The 21,788-nt window shown below is 46.5% G+C and overlaps 1 protein-coding gene across 5 annotated transcripts in view; it reads left to right on the top strand.

The window, feature by feature from the left end:
• The window catches only part of LOC129342146 (protein CEPU-1-like), a 1,103,651-nt gene that overhangs the window by 949,009 nt on the left and 132,854 nt on the right, over window positions 1–21,788 (top strand). For all 5 annotated transcript variants that reach the window (XM_054997748.1, XM_054997747.1, XM_054997746.1 and 2 more), the window contains exon 5: window positions 21,098–21,223. In XM_054997748.1, the coding sequence (XP_054853723.1) occupies window positions 21,098–21,223 (126 nt within the window). The remainder of the gene's footprint in view (window positions 1–21,097; window positions 21,224–21,788) is intronic.

The raw sequence follows: 21,788 nt of genomic DNA, 5'->3' as shown, positions 1-21,788 counted from the left end.
ACAGCGATCATATCACACCGGAGCTGAAAGATCCGTAGTGGCTACATATCTGTTTATGGGCACAATTCAAATTGCTGATTCTTACCCACATCTTCTCATATTGTCCGCATACTGACTGCGTCCTCCCATACCTACCAGTTAAGATTCTTCTTCCAAGCTCTTTGTGCTCCCTCCTTCAGAAGGCGACTACAGAAAGAACTTTCTCAGTGGCAACCTTTGGAACGTTGTATCCCTTGATACAACAAGGACGTACTTTGTTGTCTTTTAGGTGCCAGACCAAACCAGTTGTGTTCACCCCATCTTCAGTTCATTTTACCCTGGCTTTAGCTGTCTCAGTTTTCCTTTTTAAAATGATCTTGACCTATATTTTCCACTCACTGGTGATTTATGGATTGCTTTTATAATATTGTTTTATGCTGTTGGGTTTATTGGCTTCCTGTTTTATAATTGTGAGTTGTTGGGATTTTTTTTGCTGTTTTATTGATTTACTGTTTCATTTCCTCTTTTTGTTAGCTGCCTAAAAAGAGTAGCTGGAGAGGCAGCATACAAAATCAAGAAATAAATAGTACAGTCTGGACATCTAGATTCAAATCCTTGCCAACAGTTGCTTGCTTGTGGCCAACTATAATAACAACAGTAATAAAAGTAATAAAAACAGCATCTATATAATTATAACTATATAATTCCCTTAGCGTTTTCTCGACGACGTACATTTATGCTGGTGCACCTGCGTGGGGCGCACCAGCATAAAAGGGCACCGGGGAACACCGCCAATGGAGGGTGCGGGCTAGGTAGCCCAGCTGGAGGAAGAGGGCGGCGCAGGAAAAGCGACGTGCTCAAGCCCCGGTGGAGCCCGGGCGACGGTGAAGCTCCCGTTGCCCTCAGAGCCCCGCCGTGCTGCACCGCTCTCACCAGGGGCTGGGTGGAGGCGAAACGCCTGTCGCTCTCAGAGCCCTGCTGAGCCACACCGCGCCACTCTCGGCGGGGACTGGGCAGGCAAAACTCTTGCCTTTCCACCCTCCCCAAACCCCATTGCCTCCCTACCTGCCATTCCTCCCCACAACACTCATACCTCTCAGCCCTACCCAGACCCCCATTGCCTTCCTACCTGCCATCCCTCCCCAGACCCCTCCTGCTTTTCACCTCTCCCCAGACCCCCTTTGCCCCCCACCTGCCAGCCCTTCATAACCCCCCCCCCACCAGTGCTCCCCAGCCCCAGCTTTCTAGAGCCCATTGTATTTATTTGCACAACAGGCTCTGTTTCTAGTTAATAATAATATTTCTGGTGATACAGAACTTTCAGATATTGGTCTATATATTATTTTAGTAATCCAATAGCCCTCTGAGATAGGTAAATGTTATTGTCCCTGATTGCAGAAAAAAATGTGGAACTGAAATACAGAAGTTTGTCTAACTTGCATTGGTTTCCTAAGTGGAGCTACACTCTTCTAAATCCATTGAAGTCAATCAACATAGAAGGGTATAACTCCATTTAGGACTCCATTTAATCTCGTGGCACAGAGTAGTAAGCTGCAGTACTGCAGCCCAAGCTCTGCTCATGACCTGAGTTCGATCCTGGCGGAAGCCGGGTTCAGGTACCCAGCTCAAGGTTGACTCAGCCTTCTATCCTTCCAAGGTCAGTAAAACAAGTACCCAGTTTCCTGGGGGTAAAGTGTAGATGGCTGGGGAAGGCAATGGCAAACCACCTCATAAAAAGTCTGCCAAGAAACGTCGTGATGTGACATTCCCTTCATGGGTCAGTAATGACTCGGTGCTTGTACTGGACTGCAGTTAGGACTGCAATTAGGACCGCAATTTAGGACTGCAATCTTTGTGGCTAATGATAGTAGAACCTGACACATCTTGGTCTACAACTGCCACAGGCCTACATCATCAATCTATGGGCAAATCCTGTTGTAAGGGAGGAGCTGTGGCTCAGTGGTGGAGCACATCCTTTTCAAGCATGTCTTGCTCTTGCTGTCATAGCTGCAGAGAGGAAAATGAACAAGACCAGGTAGCTGTCCAGCAGAGAAGGTAGCCTGGAGCTGTGCTAGGCTTAGCATCCTCCATTGCCGTAAATTTCATCATCCCCGATAGTGGTGTGGTGTCCTCTCAGGCACATGATCTGTGGTGGGCTCTTGTTCATCTGAGGTTCCCTTGGATTCAGGTTCAAGGAACTGTCCGGTCTTGAAAATGCAGAAGGAACTCAGGACCAGTTCCCACCACCTCCAGTTAAAAAGGTTTTAAGTAGCATGTGATGAGAAGGACCTTCCTCAACTAGAGATCTGGAAGAGATACTGCTGGTTAGAGTATGTCATAATGATGCTCTGACAAAGTATAAAGCAGCTTTATATGATCATATGTTTTGCAAATGAAAGGGTTCCATTGGAATCATGAATTGTTTTGCAAAAGGTGATTGATAGAATCTACCATGAAAAAACCGAACTGTGTGGTTTGTGGTTCATGGCATTTTCACAAACCATGAACCACGAACTTCCACAAACTGGGGCAAGTTCACGAACCAGTTTGTGGTTTGTGATTCATGGAGTTTAAATGCCCCTTTCCAACCCCCAGATCAGCTACTTGTCAGGGAGATCCCCAACAAGCAGCTGATCATTTAAACAGCAGGGCTGTTTAAAGGGCCACTCCAAGCAGTGGGGAAATGGCCATTTAAACAGCAGGGCTTTGCTGGCCGGCTGGGAACTCCCGGCCGGCTAGCCAAGCCCCGCCCCACCCCACCCTGCCCACAATTTAAATGGACATTTTCCTGCCACTCGGAGCGGTGGGGAAATGACCATTTAAACAGTGGGGCTTGGCTGGTCAGCCCGGAACGCCCAGCTGGCCAGCCAAGTCCCGCTGTTTAAATGATCAGCTGCTTGTCAGGGATCTCCCTGGCAAGCAGCTGATCCACGAGTCTAAATGCCCCTTTCCCTGCCACTTTGCAGCGGCACAGAAAGGGTGTTAAAATGAACCAAACGAACCAGTAGACCAGTTTGTGGAAGTTCATGGATATATGAGCTTCCATGAACTGCTGGTTCGTGGATTTTTTGGTTCGTATTCCGGTTCATGCCCATCTCTAATCTACATTCAAAAGATTCATAAGTAAGAGCAGGGAAGACTCTCCTATGGAAGGGTCTATCCAATAAAGATGTGTGATGGAAGAAACAATTAGAATCCTCTTCCACATTAGTACCTTCCTTTCCTTTATTCAAGTTTTGGCCTGCAAGAGTATTCTCTCTCTCTTTCTCTCCCTCCTTCCCTTCCAACCCCCCTCTGCAAGATCTTGTTTCACCTGCAGGCAACACCGTTGTAGTTTAAGCTGATCCATAGAATCACACAATGCAAGACAATGGCAGGGCTGAGTTCTGGAGGCCCCCAGAAAGGAATGAATCAGCTCCGAACAATACAAGCCCTTTTTACTTTCATCTTCAAGGCACAGCAAACGAGATCTGCAAAAGAACAGACCCCGCTCTGGGGAAATCTGTGCTGTGTCACTGGAGCAGCCAGCGATGGTGCTGCCATGTTTAATCACCTCCAAGCAAGAGAAATGTGGCAAGAACAAGGATTGGAAGGCAGACAGGAATTCCCACCAGGGAGGCCAGGATTTATTTATTTATTTCTGTCCTCCCTTCCTCCTTCCCTCCCCCATTGAGGTTGAGTCTCCATTTGCATTTCCCCCCCCATCCCGCTGCCGGCTCTTCTGCGCCGCTCGCTCACCTTTGTTTATTTGTTTGTTTTGCTTCTTCCAGAATCGCCGACATCTTAATAAAATATTTTAATATAGCTGGAACAAGATCACCGCGGAATGTTAAATAATATCTGGTTTATATTTATTATCACTTATTTATTAAGTCTTTGTTCCCCCAGAGTGCTAAAATCTCCTATTATACCTGTTATGTCGCAGGAAAGGCACTTTAAATAATTCATTTGATTAATTATTCAAACGTTTAATTAGCATATAATAACTGTCGTGTTAAATCTGAGCTTTGCAGATTTAAATTAAAAGGGTAACTAACAGGAGGCTTTGCCTTTGTCATTTCTGTTCCTTTCCCCGCGTTGGCCTAGTGTCATCACTCCTCCTCTATTCCCGGCGCTGATTGATGCAGACCTTTTCAAGTCTGGCTTCTTGGACAGGTGCAAATGGGAACCCATTGATGGCCAGTTCATAATAATTAATTGATTATCACAGCTGACATTTCTAAAGCATCTTTTGAAGTGAAGATCAGGGGAGGGACCCAAGGAGAGCTGCGGCACTTTTGTTGTGAAAAGTGGAACCTTGGCCTCAACTGCATCCCCTAATGCTTGAAAATGAGGCTGCTCTTCACAGGTTTCCATGTCATTTGATGCTTTAAATGGTTTTCTTTAAATCAGGTTAGAATTTCGTATGGATGCCCATGCTTAGCAAACCGACCTATGGAACAGAGTTTGAGATGACGATTGGTCTGGAAAAAGAGTCGCCAACCTCCAGGTGGCAGCTGAAGATCTCCCAGAATCAAAACCAATCTCCTGACTGTGATGATCAGTTCCCCTGGAGAAAATGGCACCTTTACAGGGTGGAATCTATGGAATTATACCCCACCAAGGGTCCTCCTTTCCCCATGCTTTCCCTCCCCAGGCTCCACTCCACAAGCCTCCAAGAATTTCCCAACCTGGAGCAGGCAATTCTGTCTTAAGGATGAGTGCAGGCATTATGCTGTAACTGGAGCCTTGTTTTTCAAATCCAGAGGAGTTAGCCATGTTAGTCTGTAGTTGCAAAATAGTAAAGAGTCCAGTAGCGCCTTTAAGACATACCAACTTTATTGTAGCATAAGCTTTTGAGAACCACAGCTCTCTTCGTCATATGCATTCAAAGGTCACTTGATTCTTATTCCTCTGTAGGCTCATCAGAGGTTTCCCCCCACATTACATTGAGTCATGTTTCTGAATCCCTCCCTCCAAGGAATTGGTGCCTGAATTTCCCATTCTGATCTGGGGACAAGCCATGGCTTAGTAGAAAAGCCGAAGGTCCCAGGTTCAATCCCCAGCATCTCCAGTTAAAAGGACCAGGTAGCAGGTGATGTGAAAGACCTCTGGAGAGCGGCTGCCAGTCTGAGTAGAAAGTTTTGTCCTTGATGGACCAAGGGGCTGCTTCAGTAAAAGGCAGCTTCACGTGCTCTCATGAGTTATCTGTGTTGCGGAACTGAATTGGACCCCCAACCGTTTTCCATTTATGTTTCCTGGATTTTTGAGGAAGCATGCCTTTAGATCCCTAGCATCTATCCTGCCACCTCACCTACTGCCTCCATGAGAGCCAGTTTGGTGTAGTGGTTAAGAGCACGAGACTCTAACCTGGAGATCTGGGTTTGATTCCTCACTCCTCCTCTTGAAACCATCTGGGTGACCTTGGGCTTGTCACAGTTCTATGGAGCTCTCTCAGCCCCACCCACTTCACAGGATGTTTGTTGTTGTGAGGATAATAATCTACTACCAAGGCAGTACCACCAATTGCAAGGAAACCCAAGACACTACCTGGTGTCAAACTATATACAATTTATACAGATATAAGTAGTATTATTTACCCACTACAATCACACATTGAACTAGTGGAGCGCTATTATGCGGTATGGAATCAATGAATCGAAGGGATACTAAAAACTGGCTGTGACAAAGATATCTCGAAACGAGCAATGATCCAAGCCGGCGGGCTCGTTGCCAACCGATGGGAGCTTCAGCTACCTCGGGGAGCGGAGCACCAGCATTAATGTCCACCTGAAATTAAAGACAGACATTAAAAACGGATTATTCTTTCCACAGACTGTTTATTCTAATGACTTACCTTGCTACTATACCTTCCATGAACTATTACTCTATGGACTTACCTTGTGAAATCCTTGTGAAGGGACAATGTGGAATTAATTTTGTTCAATGTGTGATTGTAGTGGGTAAATAATACTACTTATATCTGTATAAACTGTATATAGTTTGACACCAGGTAGTGTCTTGGGTCTCCTTGCAATTGGTGGTATTGCCTTGGTAGTAGGTGTTCTGGTGGGGACCTCCCTTTTGTTGTGTTTGTGGGGATAATAATGACATACTTTGTTAGGTGCTCTGAGTGGGCATTAAGTTACTATGAAGGGTGGTATCTAAATCGAATGTTATTATTGTTAATGTTAAGATGGAAAAGGCTTGCTAAACTTCCCCACAAGGATCGTTTGGGAAAAGCCAGGAGGGGGGTGGACTAGAGATCCATAGAAGGCCTCATATGACCCCCCCCCATGCAACATTCCTTCCCCCAGCTGGCCCACCGACCCTCCACTTGCAGGTTGGTGGGCAAGGTGGCAAACCCCCAGGACTTTCCCACTTGCCTCCATCTTTGCAATAACATCTCAGATGCTGAAAAATATCTAGACTGGAACCTGGAAAGGGGGGGGGGGTTAAATAGGGCCATTGTTGGAAAATGCTTTCCTGTAACATTGCTGGATGGAAATGTAAAAATTAAAATTAAAAAAATAATTGGCACAAAATTATTTTGTGTTTTTGCAGGAGACTTGGGCCCTAGAAAAAAAATTGTCCTCTGGGTCTCAGGCTTATTCAGTTGAGGCTGTTCAATCTGGAGGAGAGGGAAGGCCTTCAGGGGGTCTCCTTAGTTTGATATCATTATCACCGTGTACTAAAAGCTCTCCACTTCCTAACTTTCCTCTTTGGGCAAATGTAGTCCTTGTTAAGATAGGCCCGTATTGAAGAGGGCACTAAACAAGCAACAGATTGTTGGACATTGATGGCATGAAAAGATGAGACATATCTAGGGCTGCCATTCCCCTGCCTAAGGTGGGGGATCCCCTGCTCCCCCCCTCTCCCCCATGACCCCACTTACCTAGCCGGGGGGGCACCCCTGAGGCGCACCCGATGGTGCGGTGGACCCCCATGCCCCACCACGGTGCTCTCCCACACCCTGCAATGGGTCTGTTTCAGGCCAAATCAGGCCTGTGGGGGGGGGGATGATTCAGACCTTTGGCAAACATGGGAGTGCACGCCGGGCCGCCCTTTGGCCCACATGATGATGTCACTTCCCAGAAGTGATGTCATCACACACTGGGACTGTGCATATGAAAAGAGACAACGAAGTCCACGGAGGGTGAGTGCCAGGTTCCCAGTCCCCCACCAAGGGACTCAAGGGACCTGGCAATGCTAGACACTTTATTTATTTGTTTGTTTGTTTGTTTGTTTGTTTGTTTGTTTGCTGCCTGCCTGCCTGCCTGCCTGCCTGCCTGCCTGCCTGCCTGCCTGCCTTTCTCACTGAGACAGTGGATTACATTGTATTAATCAAAACAATTGGCTGGGACATTCAGTAAACAAAACAATTGGGCACGGATAGTAGAAATTTGAAAACAAGCAGAAATCCAATACAGAGCAGAAAATAATACTGAAACAAAACATAATCAGGTTGATATGACACATTAAACACCACAGAACTATCTAGTAGGAGCATGCTTACAGCAACAGACAGTATGCAGTAGTATAGTCTACAGTCCCTATCCCTGTACCCATGCATCTCTCTCTGAAGCATTTCCTTACAGCACAGCCCTGTTACTTGTGTAAGAAAGCCTCCAGAATAATGCAGAATGCTAGGGGAGTGGAGTTTTTCTGACCTCTTCAGGCAGATCATTCCATAAAGCAGTTCTACTACTAAGAATGCATGTTGAGTTTGCTCATTTGCATTTTGCATTAATGGGCCTTAAGAAATGGAAGCTGGAGCCCTGAAGTATCTTGAGAATGCTTTCACTGAGAGCCTAACAACCTCTTGGGCATATTTGTAAATTAACTCTTGGGACTGACTTGATTTTTTTAAAGTGGAAGTTAGTTTTTTATTGTGATGTCAACCAGTGTTCTTCCATATCTATTTATAAACTACAACATTTTTATCATGAAAATTAATAGAATTTTAAGAAACTGAAAATAGTCTAAGATAATTTTTTTGGTGGAAATAACTAGAAAATATCTCCTTAAACTATGAAACCCTGAAGACTGAAAAAAATGACACCGGCTTCTAAATCTGGGGATTGGCTCTTGTATCCAAAGAAAAATTGCCAACTCTGTTTATTAGATTGTGAGTTATCTCCCCTCCCCTTTGAGATATCACAAAGACATTTATATTGGGCTTTTGGTAATATGCCAAGGTATTTACATTTAATTGATTAATTAATAGATTAAACTCTAATCGGTTGACAGCCCAAATAATAATGCAAATAATATTTAATCTTTCTTTGCAATCAGGATTCACTAATTGTGTTCAGCAGGAACATTCCTTTCAAAAAGGTGTTATACTTGAATAGTACACTAGAGGCAACACTCTCTTTTTTAAAAATTTATTTTTTTATTTTAGTTGTAGAAAAGTTAAAATATAGAACAAGAGAAAGAAAGTGAAACATAACAAGAAGACAACGACAGAAGGCCACGAATGGCCTACAAATCAATCTACAAAGTAAAAACAGTAATAAACATAATAGGCATATTATTAATCCATTACAGTTTTTCGCCTAAAACACTTACCTCTTTATTACCAATCAGCTTGTGGTCTCAATAATATCTTTTTTTTTCTGTGTCTCTTCTTCTTGATATCTCAGAACCTTATTCTTAAAAATCAAAGCCACAAATCAATTCATTTTGTCTCGCACAGATAGTCCATAAAGGGTTTCCAATTTGCCATGAATATAGAGAGTGTTTTGTCTCTAATTAACACTGTAAGTTTGTCCATCTCAGCTAAGTTCATCATCTTTCCAGTCCAATCTTCCAATACAGGTAGCTCCTTGCACTTCCATTTTTGAGCATATAAGAGATGTGCCACTGTTACCATATATAAAATTAAAATACCATGCTCTTTTTCCAATTTATTGTCCATAATTTCCACCAAATAGAACTCTGGTTTAAACTGTAAATTAACCTTTAAGATTCTCTGCATAAACATATGTACTTGTAGCAAAAATTTTGTTTTGCTTTGTTGCAAGTCCACCATAGATGATGAAATGTTCCTTCCTGTTATTTGCATTTCTAACATTTAATTGAGACACCTTTGGCCATTTTTGTAATTTTGTTTGGAGACATATACCACCGGTACATCATTTTGTACAAATTCTCCTTGAAAGTGGAACACAAAGTAAATTTTTTATTATTATTATTTTATCACAATAAGAAACAATACAGATTTTGGAGTAGATTTTATCCTAGGTATGCTATCACAGTGGCACAACAACAGGCAGAAATCCACAGGTGAAGAAATCTACACTATCATACGGTGTGAGAAGCTCAAAGATAAATTCATGAGAAACCAAAGAGAATTCTTCCTTTAATAGAGGAAAAAAAGTGTAAGAGGAACCCACTGCTATATCTAAAAAAGAAAATGTTTGGGATGTGGTAGAACATATGGTATTCTGTTCTGAATGTCTCCTGTTCAAGGATTCGGGTGAGAGGGGCACCTTTGCCTGCCTTAGATGCTGAACTTCAGTGATTTCTCTCTCTCTGCACCTTGAATCAATTATTTGGGCTGCAGTCGTCAAAACTGCCAAACTGAAAGTTTTATGAACTGCATTGAATAGAGACTGTAGTGTTGATGGGATGACATTGGTTGGGAAGCAACGCACTGTGCCATTGTGACGCAGGTGAAATCGGGGCGGGGGGGGGGGTATCACAAACTTCCTCAGTGTGAGAGGGTTGAACGTAAATAAATTCAGGCAAATGTGATACCCATTTGGGCAAATTTCTGGATTGTGCAGGTAAAATACAGGATCCTCCACTTCTAAAAAAATGATTTCTTAAGCATTCAGAAAGCAGGTGTAGATTTTTAGATGAGTGCATAATAGGGGTGTGCAAGCCAAAAATTTTCGGCTATAGCCTAAAGTAGAAAGCCGAAAGAAGATTCTCTATCGTTAAAGCCAAAAGCCGAAACAAGAATCTCTTTCAGCTTTCGGCTTTCGGGATTCTTTCGGGATTCTTTCGGCATTATTTCAGCTTTTTTCTATGGGAAAATGCCTCCGTCTTCCAGGACACCTGGAGGAGGCATTTTCCCACCAAATAAGCCCTAAATTGGTGGGGACCTTCCTCTAACCCTTCTCTAACAACCACCCAAGTTTCAGACAGATTGGACTTTGGGGGGCCATGTTATGGCCCCCCAAAGCAGGTCCCCCCATCCTCCCATAAGAAAGCGAAGGAGCAGCATATTGTTAGCATGCTGCTGCTCATCTTTCTTCATTATTTCCTATGGGGAAAAAATGAAGAGGCAGGCTTCCTTTGCCAGGGGTGGCATTTTGCATGCAAAATGCCCCCTTACCGTCAGGGGCCCTTCTCCCACCCCTCCTCCCACCCCCCACCAAGGCTCAGCCTGCTCCCACTTGGGGGGGGCATTTCATGGCCTCCCCAAGTAGGTGCTCTAATCTCTACCACTGACAGCTGGGGGAGGCTTGTGTTGCCAGGGGTGGCATTTTGCATGCAAAATGCCCCACAACCCTCTGGGGCCCTTCTCCCACCCCTCCTCCCACCCCCCACCAAGGCTCAGCCTGCTCCCACTTGGGGGGGCCATTTCATGGCCTCCCCAAGTAGGTCCTCTCAGCCCCTAAAGTCCACCCCTTACAGCCCCACACAAACCCAATTCCCCCCCAGCTGCCACACACAGACCCAAATCCCCACATTAGCCCCTCACAGACCCAAATCCACCCCCACCTGCCCCACACCCATAACCCCAGGAACAGGCTGGCAAAGGCCAGCCCTCTCCCTTTGTTCCCTATGCTGGGAACTTCTAAACTCTCTTTCCCTGGGCAATTCTGCACAGCCCAGGGGTGCCACAATGGTGGGCACACTTCTGAGTGCCAGCTGGTCCCTGTGAAAGAGCACCTGAACCACAGACACCCTCCCTCAAATTCCCCCACCACCTACAGAGATGGCTGGCCAGCCAGCCCCATTGTTCCCTATGATGGGAACCAACTGCACAACAAAGAATAAAACAAGAACAACACAAAATAAAGTTTTAAATTTTTTTTTCTACCTTCCAAAGTACAAGTAGGCAAAGCATTATGACACATTACACCATCAGTCCCCCACACAGAAAAATAACACAACTCACTTAACGTCAGAGAATCACAAAGCATGATTCCTGTCAAAAAGACTTTATTTCTTGAACAGCTTTAGGTTACACATCAGGGGGGAACACCAAAGGGCATGGCAGCACTATCTTACACAAAAATAACACAACTCACTTAACATCAGAGAATCACAAAGCACAATTCCTGTCAAAAACACTTTATTTCTTGAACAGCTTTAGGCTACACAGCAGGGGGGGAACACCAAAGGGCATGGAAGCAGTATCTTAAACAAAAATAACACAACTCACTTCACATTAAAGAATCACCCCAAAAATTGCTGTCAAAAGCACTTTATTTCTGTAACTGCTTTAGGTTACACAGTAGGAAGGCACCACAGAGCAGGAAAGCAGTGTACTACACAAAAATAACACAACTCACTTCACATCAGAGAATCACACAAACACAATTGCTGTCAAAAACGGTGAAGTGGGTTGTATTATTTTTTGTAGTACATTGCTATCATGCCCTGTTGTGCCCTCCTACTGTGTAACCTAAAGCTGTTCAAGAAATAAAGTGTTTTTGACAGGAATTGTGTTTTTGTGATTCTCTGATGTTAAGTGAGTTGTGTTATTTTTGGGTAAGATAGTGCTGCCATGCCCTTTGGTGTTCCCCCCTGCTGTGTAACCTAAAGCTGTTCAAGAAATAAAGTGTTTTTGACAGGAATTGTGCTTTGTGATTCTCTGATGTTAAGTGAGTTGTGTTATTTTTGTGTAAGATAGTGCTGCCATGCCCTTTGGTGTTCCCCCCTGCTGTGTAACCTAAAGCTGTTCAAGAAATAAAGTCTTTTTGACAGGAATCATGCTTTGTGATTCTCTGATGTTAAGTGAGTTGTGTTATTTTTCTGTGTGGGGGACTGCTGGTGTAATGTGTCATAATTCTTTGCCTACTTGTACTTTGGAAGGTAGAAAAAAAAATTTAAAACTTTATTTTGTGTTGTTCTTGTTTTATTCTTTGTTGTGCAGTTGGTTCCCATCATAGGGAACAATGGGGCTGGCTGGCCAGCCATCTCTGTAGGTGGTGGGGGAATTTGAGGGAGGGTGTCTGTGGTTCAGGTGCTCTTTCACAGGGACCAGCTGGCACTCAGAAGTGTGCCCACCATTGTGGCACCCCTGGGCTGTGCAGAATTGCCCAGGGAAAGAGAGTTTAGAAGTTCCCAGCACAGGGAACAAAGGGAGTGGGCTGGCCTTTGCCAGCCTGTTCCTGGGGTTATGGGTGTGGGGCAGGTGGGGGTGGATTTGGGTCTGTGAGGGGCTAATGTGGGGATTTGGGTCTGTGTGTGGCAGCTGGGGGGAATTGGGTTTGTGTGGAGCTGTAAGGGGTGGACTTTAGGGGCTGAGAGGACCTACTTGGGGAGGCCATGAAATGGCCCCCCCAAGTGGGAGCAGTCTGAGCCTTGGTGGGGGGTGGGAGGAAGGGTGGGAGAAGGGCCCCAGAGGGCTGGGGGGCATTTTGCATGCAAAATGCCACCCCTGGCAAGACAAGCCTTCCCCAGCTGTCAGTGGTAGAGAAAAGAGCACCTACTTGGGGAGGCCATGAAATGACCCCCCCAAGTGGGAGCAGTCTGAGCCTGGGTGGGGGGGTGGGGGGAAGGGTGGGAGAAGGGCCCCAGAGGGCTGGGGGGCATTTTGCATGCAAAATGCCACCCCTGGCAACACAAGCCTCCCCCAGCTGTCAGTGGTAGAGATTAGAGCACCTACTTGGGGAGGCCATGAAATGCCCCCCCCAAGTGGGAGCAGGCTGAGCCTTGGTGGGGGGTGGGAGGAAGGGTGGGAGAAGGGCCCCAGAGGGCTGGGGGGCATTTTGCATGCAAAATGCCACCCCTGGCAAGACAAGCCTCCCCCAGCTGTCAGTGGTAGAGAAAAGAGCACCTACTTGGGGAGGCCATGAAATGGCCCCCCCAAGTGGGAGCAGTCTGAGCCTGGGTGGGGGGGGGGTGGGGGGGAAGGGTGGGAGAAGGGCCCCTGAGGGCTGGGGGGCATTTTGCATGCAAAATGCCACCCCTGGCAACACAAGCCTCCCCCAGCTGTCAGTGGTAGAGAAAAGAGGACCTACTTGGGGAGGCCATGAAATGCCCCCCCCAAGTGGGAGCAGGCTGAGCCTTGGTGGGGGGTGGGAGGAGGGGTGGTAGAAGGGCCCCTGAGGGTGAGGAGGCATTTTGCATGCAAAATGCCACCCCTGGCAAAGGAAGCCTGCTTCTTCATTTTTTCCCCATAGGAAATAATGAAGAAGATGAGTAGCAGCATGCTAACAATATGCTGCTCCTTCGCTTTCTTATGGGAGGATGGGGGGACCTGCTTTGGGGGGCCATAACATGGCCCCCCAAAGTCCAATCTGTCTGAAGCTTGGGTGGTTGTTAGAGAAGGGTTAGAGGAAGGTCCCCACCAATTTTGGGCTTATTCGGTGGGAAAATGCCTCCCCCAGACGTCCGGGAAAACGGAGGCATTTTCCCATTGAAAAGCCGAAAGAAAGCCGAAAGAATCCCGAAACGTTTCGGCTTTTTTCTTTCGGCTACCCAAAACGTTTCGGCATTCCCCGAAAGAAGCCGAAACACTTTTGTTTCGGCATTCTTTCGGCATTCTGAATGCCGAAACGCACATCCCTAGTGCATAATCTAAATTATATATATAGTCATGCCTTTCACATTCCGTTAATCTTATTTAGAAAGCATAGGCAAACAGCTTAAATTTCTATCACACATCATCACTATCTCAGAACTGCTTTGAGGGCCTCCATTTTGCAGGAGAACTGTGGCTGCCTCCTTTCCAAAGACCTGTGAAGCTCACTTCCTGTATCCTTTGAACTACTTTCCAGCCCCAGGACAATGATTCAACACCATTCTGATATCCTTTGGAATCTTGTGTGAAGTGGCCAGAATCGCATACATTCTACTCCTTCTTGCACAACTCCCAAGTCCTAGTCCAAAAGTTTAAGCACTTCAGCACCCTGGCTCTCTATTCTACACGAGGCTTCAACTTGAAGGCCTGGGATCAGATTATGGGGCCATGGATCCCATACCAATCAGATAACAGATGAACTGACCCCTAAGAAGGGGTTTAAGGAAACGACTTCAGGACCTTGAAGGCCCTAATTGGATGGAAACGTGGGATAAAAACATTTTAAATAAATACATACATACTAGTGCAGGTTTAACTAAATGTCTGTTGGTCCTTCATTGGAACTACACATGGACATGAACAGAAAAACAAACATGGTGTTCATTGTTTGTTGTCATCCACAAACAATGAACAACGAACACTGATGAACATGATCCTGTCACGAATAGGGGTGTGCAAGCCAAAATTTTTTGGCTAAAGCCGAAAGCAGAAAGCAGAAAGAGGATTCTCTTTCATATAAGCCGAAAGCCGAAACGGCCAGCCGTTTCGGCTTTCGGCTTTCGGCTTTCGGCTTACTTTCGGCTTTCGGCTTTCGGCTTTTTCAATGGGAAAATGCCTCCGGCGTCTTCCCGGACGTCTGGGGGAGGCATTTTCCCACCGAATCAGCCCAATATTGGTGGGGACCTTCCTCTAACCCCTCTCTACAAACCCCCCAAGTTTCAGACCGATTGGACTTTGGGGGGCCATGTTATGGCCCCCCAAAGCAGGTCCCCCTATCCTCCCATAAGAAAGCGAAGGAGTAGCATATTGTTAGCATGCTGCTGCTCATCTTCTTCATTATTTCCTATGGGGAAAAATGAAGAAGCAGGCTTCCTTTGCCAGGGGTGGCATTTTGCATGCAAAATGCCCCCGCACCCTCAGGGGCCCTTCTCCCACCCCTCCTCCCACCCCCCACCAAGGCTCAGCCTGCTCCCACTTGGGGGGGCCATTTCATGGCCTCCCCAAGTAGGTGCTCTCATCTCTACCACTGACAGCTGGGGGAGGCTTGTGTTGCCAGGGGTGGCATTTTGCATGCAAAATGCCCCCCAGCCCTCTGGGACCCTTCTCCCACCCTTCCTCCCACCCCCCACCAAGGCTCAGCCTGCTCCCACTTGGGGGGGGGGCATTTCATGGCCTCCCCAAGTAGGTGCTCTTTTCTCTACCACTGACAGCTGGGGGAGGCTTGTATTGCCAGGGGTGGCATTTTGTATGCAAAATGCCCCCCAGCCCTCTGGGACCCTTCTCCCACCCTTCCTCCCACCCGCCCACCAAGGCTCAGACTGCTCCCACTTGGGGGGGGCATTTCATGGCCTCCCCAAGTAGGTCCTCTCAGCCCCTAAAGTCCACCACTTACAGCCCCACACAAACCCAATTCCCCCCCAGCTGCCACACACAGACCGAAATCCCCACATTAGCCCCTCACAGACCCAAAACACTTTATTTCTTGAACAGCTTTAGGTTACACAGCAGGGGGGAACACCAAAGGGCATGGCAGCACTATCTTACACAAAAATAACACAACTCACTTAACATCAGAGAATCACAAAGCACGATTCCTGTCAAAAACACTTTATTTCTTGAACAGCTTTAGGTTACACAGCAGCGGGGGAACACCAAAGGGCATGGCAGCACTATCTTACCCAAAAATAACACAACTCACTTAACATCAGAGAATCACAAAAACACAATTCCTGGCAAAAACACTTTATTTCTTGAACAGCTTTAGGTTACACAGTAGGAGGGCACAACAGGGCATGATAGCAATGTACTACAAAAAATAATACAACCCACTTCACCGTTTTTGACAGCAATTGTGTTTGTGTGATTCTCTGATGTGAAGTGAGTTGTGTTATTTTTGTGTAGTACACTGCTTTCCTGCTCTGTGGTGCCTTCCTACTGTGTAACCTAAAGCAGTTACAGAAATAAAGTGCTTTTGACAGCAATTTTTGGGGGTGATTCTTTAATGTGAAGTGAGTTGTGTTATTTTTGTGTAAGATACTGCTTCCATGCCCTTTGGTGTTCCCCCCCCCCCTGCTGTGTAACCTAAAGCTGTTCAAGAAATAAGGTGTTTTTGACAGGAATTGTGCTTTTGTGATTCTCTGATGTTAAGTGAGTTGTGTTATTTTTCTGTGTGGGGGACTGCTGGTGTAATGTGTCATTATGCTTTGCCTACTTGTACTTTGGAAGGGAGAAAATAATTTTTTAAAAACTTTATTTTGTGTTGTTCTTGTTTTATTCTTTGTTGTGCAGTTGGTTCCCATCATAGGGAACAATGGGGCTGGCTGGCCAGCCATCTCTGTAGGTGGTGGGGGAATTTGAGGGAGGGTGTCTGTGGTTCAGGTGCTCTTTCACAGGGACCAGCTGGCACTCAGAAGTGTGCCCACCATTGTGGCACCCCTGGGCTGTGCAGAATTGCCCAGGGAAAGAGAGTTTAGAAGTTCCCAGCATAGGGAACAAAGGGAGAGGGCTGGCCTTTGCCAGCCTGTTCCTGGGGTTATGGGTGTGGGGCTGCTGGGGGTGGATTTGGGTCTGTGAGGGGCTAATGTGGGGATTTGGGTCTGTGTGTGGCAGCTGGGGGGGAATTGGGTTTGTGTGGGGCTGTAGGGGGTGGACTTTGGGGGCTGAGAGCACCTACTTGGGGAGGCCATGAAATGCCCCCCCAAGTGGGAGCAGGCTGAGCCTTGGTGGGGGTGGGAGGAAGGGTGGGAGAAGGGCCCCAGAGGGCTGGGGGGCATTTTGCATGCAAAATGCCACCCCTGGCAAAACAAGCCTCCCCCAGCTGTCAGTGGTAGAGATGAGAGCACCTACTTGGGGAGGCCATGAAATGGCCCCCCCCAAGTGGGAGCAGGCTGAGCCTTGGTGGGGGGTGGGAGGAGGGGTGGGAGAAGGGCCCCTGAGGGTGAGGGGGCATTTTGCATGCAAAATGCCACCCCTGGCAAAGGAAGCCTGCTTCTTCATTTTTCCCCATAGGAAATAATGAAGAAGATGAGCAGCAGCATGCTAACAATATGCTGCTCCTTCGCTTTCTTATGGGAGGATAGGGGGACCTGCTTTGGGGGGCCATAAATGCCCCCCCCCAAAGTCCAATCGGTCTGAAACTTGGGGGGTTTGTAGAGAGGGGTTAGAGGAAGGTCTCCACCAATTTTGGGCTGATTCGGTGGGAAAATGCCTCCCCCAGACGTCCGGGAAGACGCCGGAGGCATTTTCCCATTGAAAAAGCCTAAAGCCGAAACGTTTCGGCTTTTTTTCTTTCGGCTAGCCGAAACGTTTCGGCTTAGCCCGAAACGTTTCGGCTAACCTGAAAGAAGCCGAAACACTTTTGTTTTGGCTTTCTTTCGGCTTTCAGAAAGCCGAAATGCACATCCCTAGTCACGAACATGTTCATTGTTCATTGTCCGTGGGGACCAGCAGGCTCTCCTCCAGCCATCAAGATCCCTACTGCACCACTCCCAGAAACCCTACCTGAGCAGGCAGCAGGAAAGGTACCAATAATAAATAATAGCTTGGTCCCAGAGCCTGGCAGCAGCCCTGGAACCTGAAGGAGTAGATCCCTATCCCACCACACGCAAAGAAAATTCAAGCTCCAATGCACTCTCCCTGTCTCTCTCTCAAAATGCCAACTCTCCCTCACTCACTGCAAAACCAGATCTGGGAGCCCCCCTCCCCTCTGCTCTTTGCTCCCTTGTAACAAATTTGGAGCTCCACACTTGAAAGGAAGACCTGCCTATCAAGCTAAATTGGGCTTAGATTGGGGTTTCCAGGGCAACAGCGGAAGTTCAGACAGAGTTCAGACAATCCCTGCCTGAGTTGCCATGGAAATTGATTGCAGGTGCCAGACTGTCTGGCTTGACAAACAGCAACAAACAGCAATAAAGGAGGCTTGCAATGACCACCTGTTCGTTTAGAAAGAGGTCTCACGAGCAGCTTGTTCATGAACAACATATTGGGCCGGAAAACCCAGAACAACCAACATATTGGGCTGTTTGTGGGGTTTTTAAGTTCGTATTGCTGTTCGTGCCCATTTCTAATTGGAACCTCCACAGTCAGAAGCAGTAAACCTCTACCAGTGCCAGAAGGCAATATCAGGCAACATCAGGCTTCAGCATCTGTGCCCTCTGGTTGGCTACTGGGCTGAGCCAGGATGCAGGACTAGATGGACCACTGGTCTGATCCAGCAGAGCTTTTCTTATTTTTTTTTAATGTTCTTACAAAATGTATCATGGCATCCCTACCTTGAGGTGACACCTGTAGCAACGCAACGTGTTCTGGGACCATAAATTTCTACTTTGCCCCCTTTTCCTGCATCTAAGTTGCAACTGGTAGGAACAAAGGTATTTTTTGCTGTTTCATTTAATGCCATTCCCCACCCCATCCAATGCCAGCAGTCTGTGCTTGATCCTCTATTGTCCTCTAGTGTACAGTTAGAATATTAGCTCCTGAGTCAGAAGCTGAGAAAATGGACTCCCAGCAGCCTCTCCTGGACGTAGAGTAATTCATTACCTACCTTGATTTCCACTTAAAATGTACTTTAACTACACTTCCAGCTACAAACCCTAAATCACCCTCGTGTTCACAAAAAGTCCATCATTTTTTATTTTATTGCACGGCGTTGGCATGACATAATCCCTTCCTGAGCGTCTCGGAGTGCTTTACGGATCAATAAATTACTTACCTGCGCGTCAGAGGCAATGTATGCAAGGCCACTGCAGCTGCTGTGCACTCAGCCAGCTCTCTTGGAAAAGCTTGCATCTGCACCAGTGACTCACACCTGGGAGGGCACCAGAAGGAAGGTGTGTAGGGAAAGAAGAAGGGGCAGGATGGAGCATGGGACTCCTTTCTCTGTCTTGCCTCAGGGGCGCTGAGGTCACGATCGTTCTTGCATCTGGTCATCCTGTTGATCTTTTGGTATATAATGGGCAAGAAAGTCACATGTTGTTCATGGTCCTCTCATAAAATCCCACATACTATTCCAGGTTAACTAGATATATATTTCCAGCGCTTAGACCAGTGGTCTCAATGTGGTACCTATGGGTGCGCATGGTGCTCAATGATGTATTTTCTGGTGCCCATTTCCTTCTTCCTCAAAGCAAAGAGCTAATCCTGGTTTTCCTCTAGCTTCTGCAGAAGAGGATTCCAAAAGAGATCACCATTCTGTCTGCAGAGAGAACCCGTAGAGAAACAGCTGTTTTCACCACAGGGGGACACATGACTTTGGACACCTGCCCAATGGCTAGGGTTGCCAGCCTCCAGGTAGTGGCTGGAGATCTCCCAGAATTACAACTGGTCTCCAGGCCACAGAGATCAGTTCACCTGGAGAAAATGGCTACTTTTGGGGGTGGACTCTATGGAATTATGCCATGCCAAGGTCTTTTCCCTCCCCAAACCCCACTTTCTCCAGGTTTCTCCAGGTTTTACCCCGTAGATCTCCAGGAATTTCCCAACTTGGAGCTGGCAACCCTACCAATGGCAGCCATCTTGTGGAGATGCCTACTCAGTATTCTCAAAAATTCACAAGTGCCCACAGGCTTCGGTGCTGTTGGCTTAGACTTTGGAATAACTTTTAACTTTGGTTTCACTCAAAAGAGGGAGGGTTTGAGAAGAGTTTCAGGAAGAGAAGACAGTGACATCCCATAGGGATCCTTGGAGAAAGTTTCACACATCAAGGGCAGCAAAAGCCAATGAGCGAGCACAAGACCTGCCACACAGCTAAGGCTGATGTTGTTGGCTGGGTGAAGGTTGTCTGGGTTTGACAATCAGGTGAAAGGACCATCAGATCCCTCTTGACCAAAACATTACAGTTCCAGTGAATCCCAAGGAATCCATATCTGACACTTCCAGGAAAAACAATGTCATTATCGTGCAAAAAAAAAAAATCTGGTTTATCTCATAGTGATTGCCTATACTGCCTATAATACTTTTTCAAAGAACTGTGGGCCTTGCCTCTTCATATCTTTGCGTGTGAATTAGATTATCTCCAGTGCACTTTAGGCCACCTTCATAGGGAGCCACTGCCATTTTGGATTTTTTTAAAAAAAACCTCATAGAGATCTTTCCAAGGGGGGAAATGCTCTCAAGTACCACTTTATTCTCTAGGAAACAATCTGGAGACTGGAAGTATATTTTTTGCTGTTCTACTCATTTTCTTTGTGAGTGGCACAACTCTCTGTCTCTGTCTCTGTCTCTGTCTCTCTCTGTCTTTCTCTCTCTCTCTCTCTCTCTCTCTGTCTCTCTCTGTGTCTCTCTCTGTCTCTGTCTCTGTCTCTGTCTCTGTCTCTGTCTCTGTCTCTGTCTCTGTCTCTCTCTCTCTCTCTCTCTCTCTCTGTGTGTGTGTAAAAGCCACTGCTGCAAAGTCATAAGGGAGAATCGCAAGTTTGGAGCATTCATACTTGAGCATTGCTAAGTCATGGCATTCCAGTCTTGAAGTACTTCTTCTCTCAACAAGTAATTAAATTGGGGGATTTGCTGCCAGGGGATCTAGCAATGACCACTGATGTAGATGGTCTTAAGGGAATTAGAAAGACTCTTGGAGGAGAGCTCCATCAGTGGCTACTCACCAACGTGACTAAAGGGAATCTCCACATCCATAGACAGTAAATATCTGGATACCAGTGCTAGGAGCCAACGTCAGGGGGAAGCTTCAGCTTCTATACCCTGTTTGTTGGCATTCCAGTATGACTGGTTGCCCACTGTGTGAAAGAGGATACTGGACTAGACGGACCTAGATAGACCACTGGTCCAATTCAGAAAGGCACCTCTTATGTTTTAACTTAAAGATGACTAACCATTATGTGCTGTGACCTGGATAGCTTGGACAAGCCCAATCTCATCAGGTCTTGGAAGCTAAGCAGGGTTGGTCCTGGTTAGTAATTGGATGGGAGACCTCCAACAAAGACAAACCACCTCTGTTAGTCTGTTAGTAAAGATTGTCTACTAGAATAAGAACTTGAGGAAGCGGATCGATAGCTTTGAGGCCTGTCTCCGGCTGACATGTTGGTCCTCTTTGTTCTCACCGTCTGATAGGAAACCTGCAGTGAATGGTCTGCTTTTAAGAAGTGTCAGAATCATCACCATGCATTTAACTAGCTACATTTCATTCTCTTTATGTCGTTGCAGTTCCTCCCCAAATTGTTGAGATCTCTTCAGACATCTCCATCAACGAAGGGGGCAACATCAGCCTCACTTGCATAGCTACGGGTAGGCCAGACCCCATGATCACTTGGAGACACATTTCGCCCAAAGGTAAGATGTGTGGCCTGCCATGTGCCCAGGTGGGCAAAGTCCCTGTTCTGAATTGAGGGATGGTTTGATGTCAGACTTGTCAGAAGTTGGTGATGATCTCGGCTTGGATCCCGCAGTGTGTTGAAACGCCATTACTTCGCATAGTTCTATTCGTGCAAGACTTCGTGCACCAGCTGGCGCATTCATTCCTATAGATTACAGAGTGTGGTTGCACAACATCTTGCACAAGCAAAAAAAAAGATGGAATACAGTGAGTCTTAGTTAGTAACACTAACTGCAGTCGCCTTCTTGTGTTTGTGCTTGTGCAGGAGCTCCAGTGCAAGCAAAAAAATTTTTGCTCGATACAGTAGCTTTGTGGATAGTCCGGTTTATCATTAGTATTGAAGAACTGCTGAGAATGATGTACAGGGAGTAGTGCATACATTTGTGCAAAGGTTTTCACACATAGCAAGTTATATTCCTGATTTCTGGATATGTCCGTTTCCCCCCCTCCACAAACATATATATATAGCAATATCCCATAGCGGTTTGTATGTACTGTGTAGAGGACTGATATATAGAAACA

Source organism: Eublepharis macularius, chromosome 14 (genome assembly GCF_028583425.1).
Source record: "Eublepharis macularius isolate TG4126 chromosome 14, MPM_Emac_v1.0, whole genome shotgun sequence".
NCBI classification, from domain to species: domain Eukaryota; kingdom Metazoa; phylum Chordata; class Lepidosauria; order Squamata; family Eublepharidae; genus Eublepharis; species Eublepharis macularius.
The sequence above is the reverse complement of the archived record's forward strand: the minus strand, read 5'-3'. Positions and strand labels throughout refer to the sequence as shown.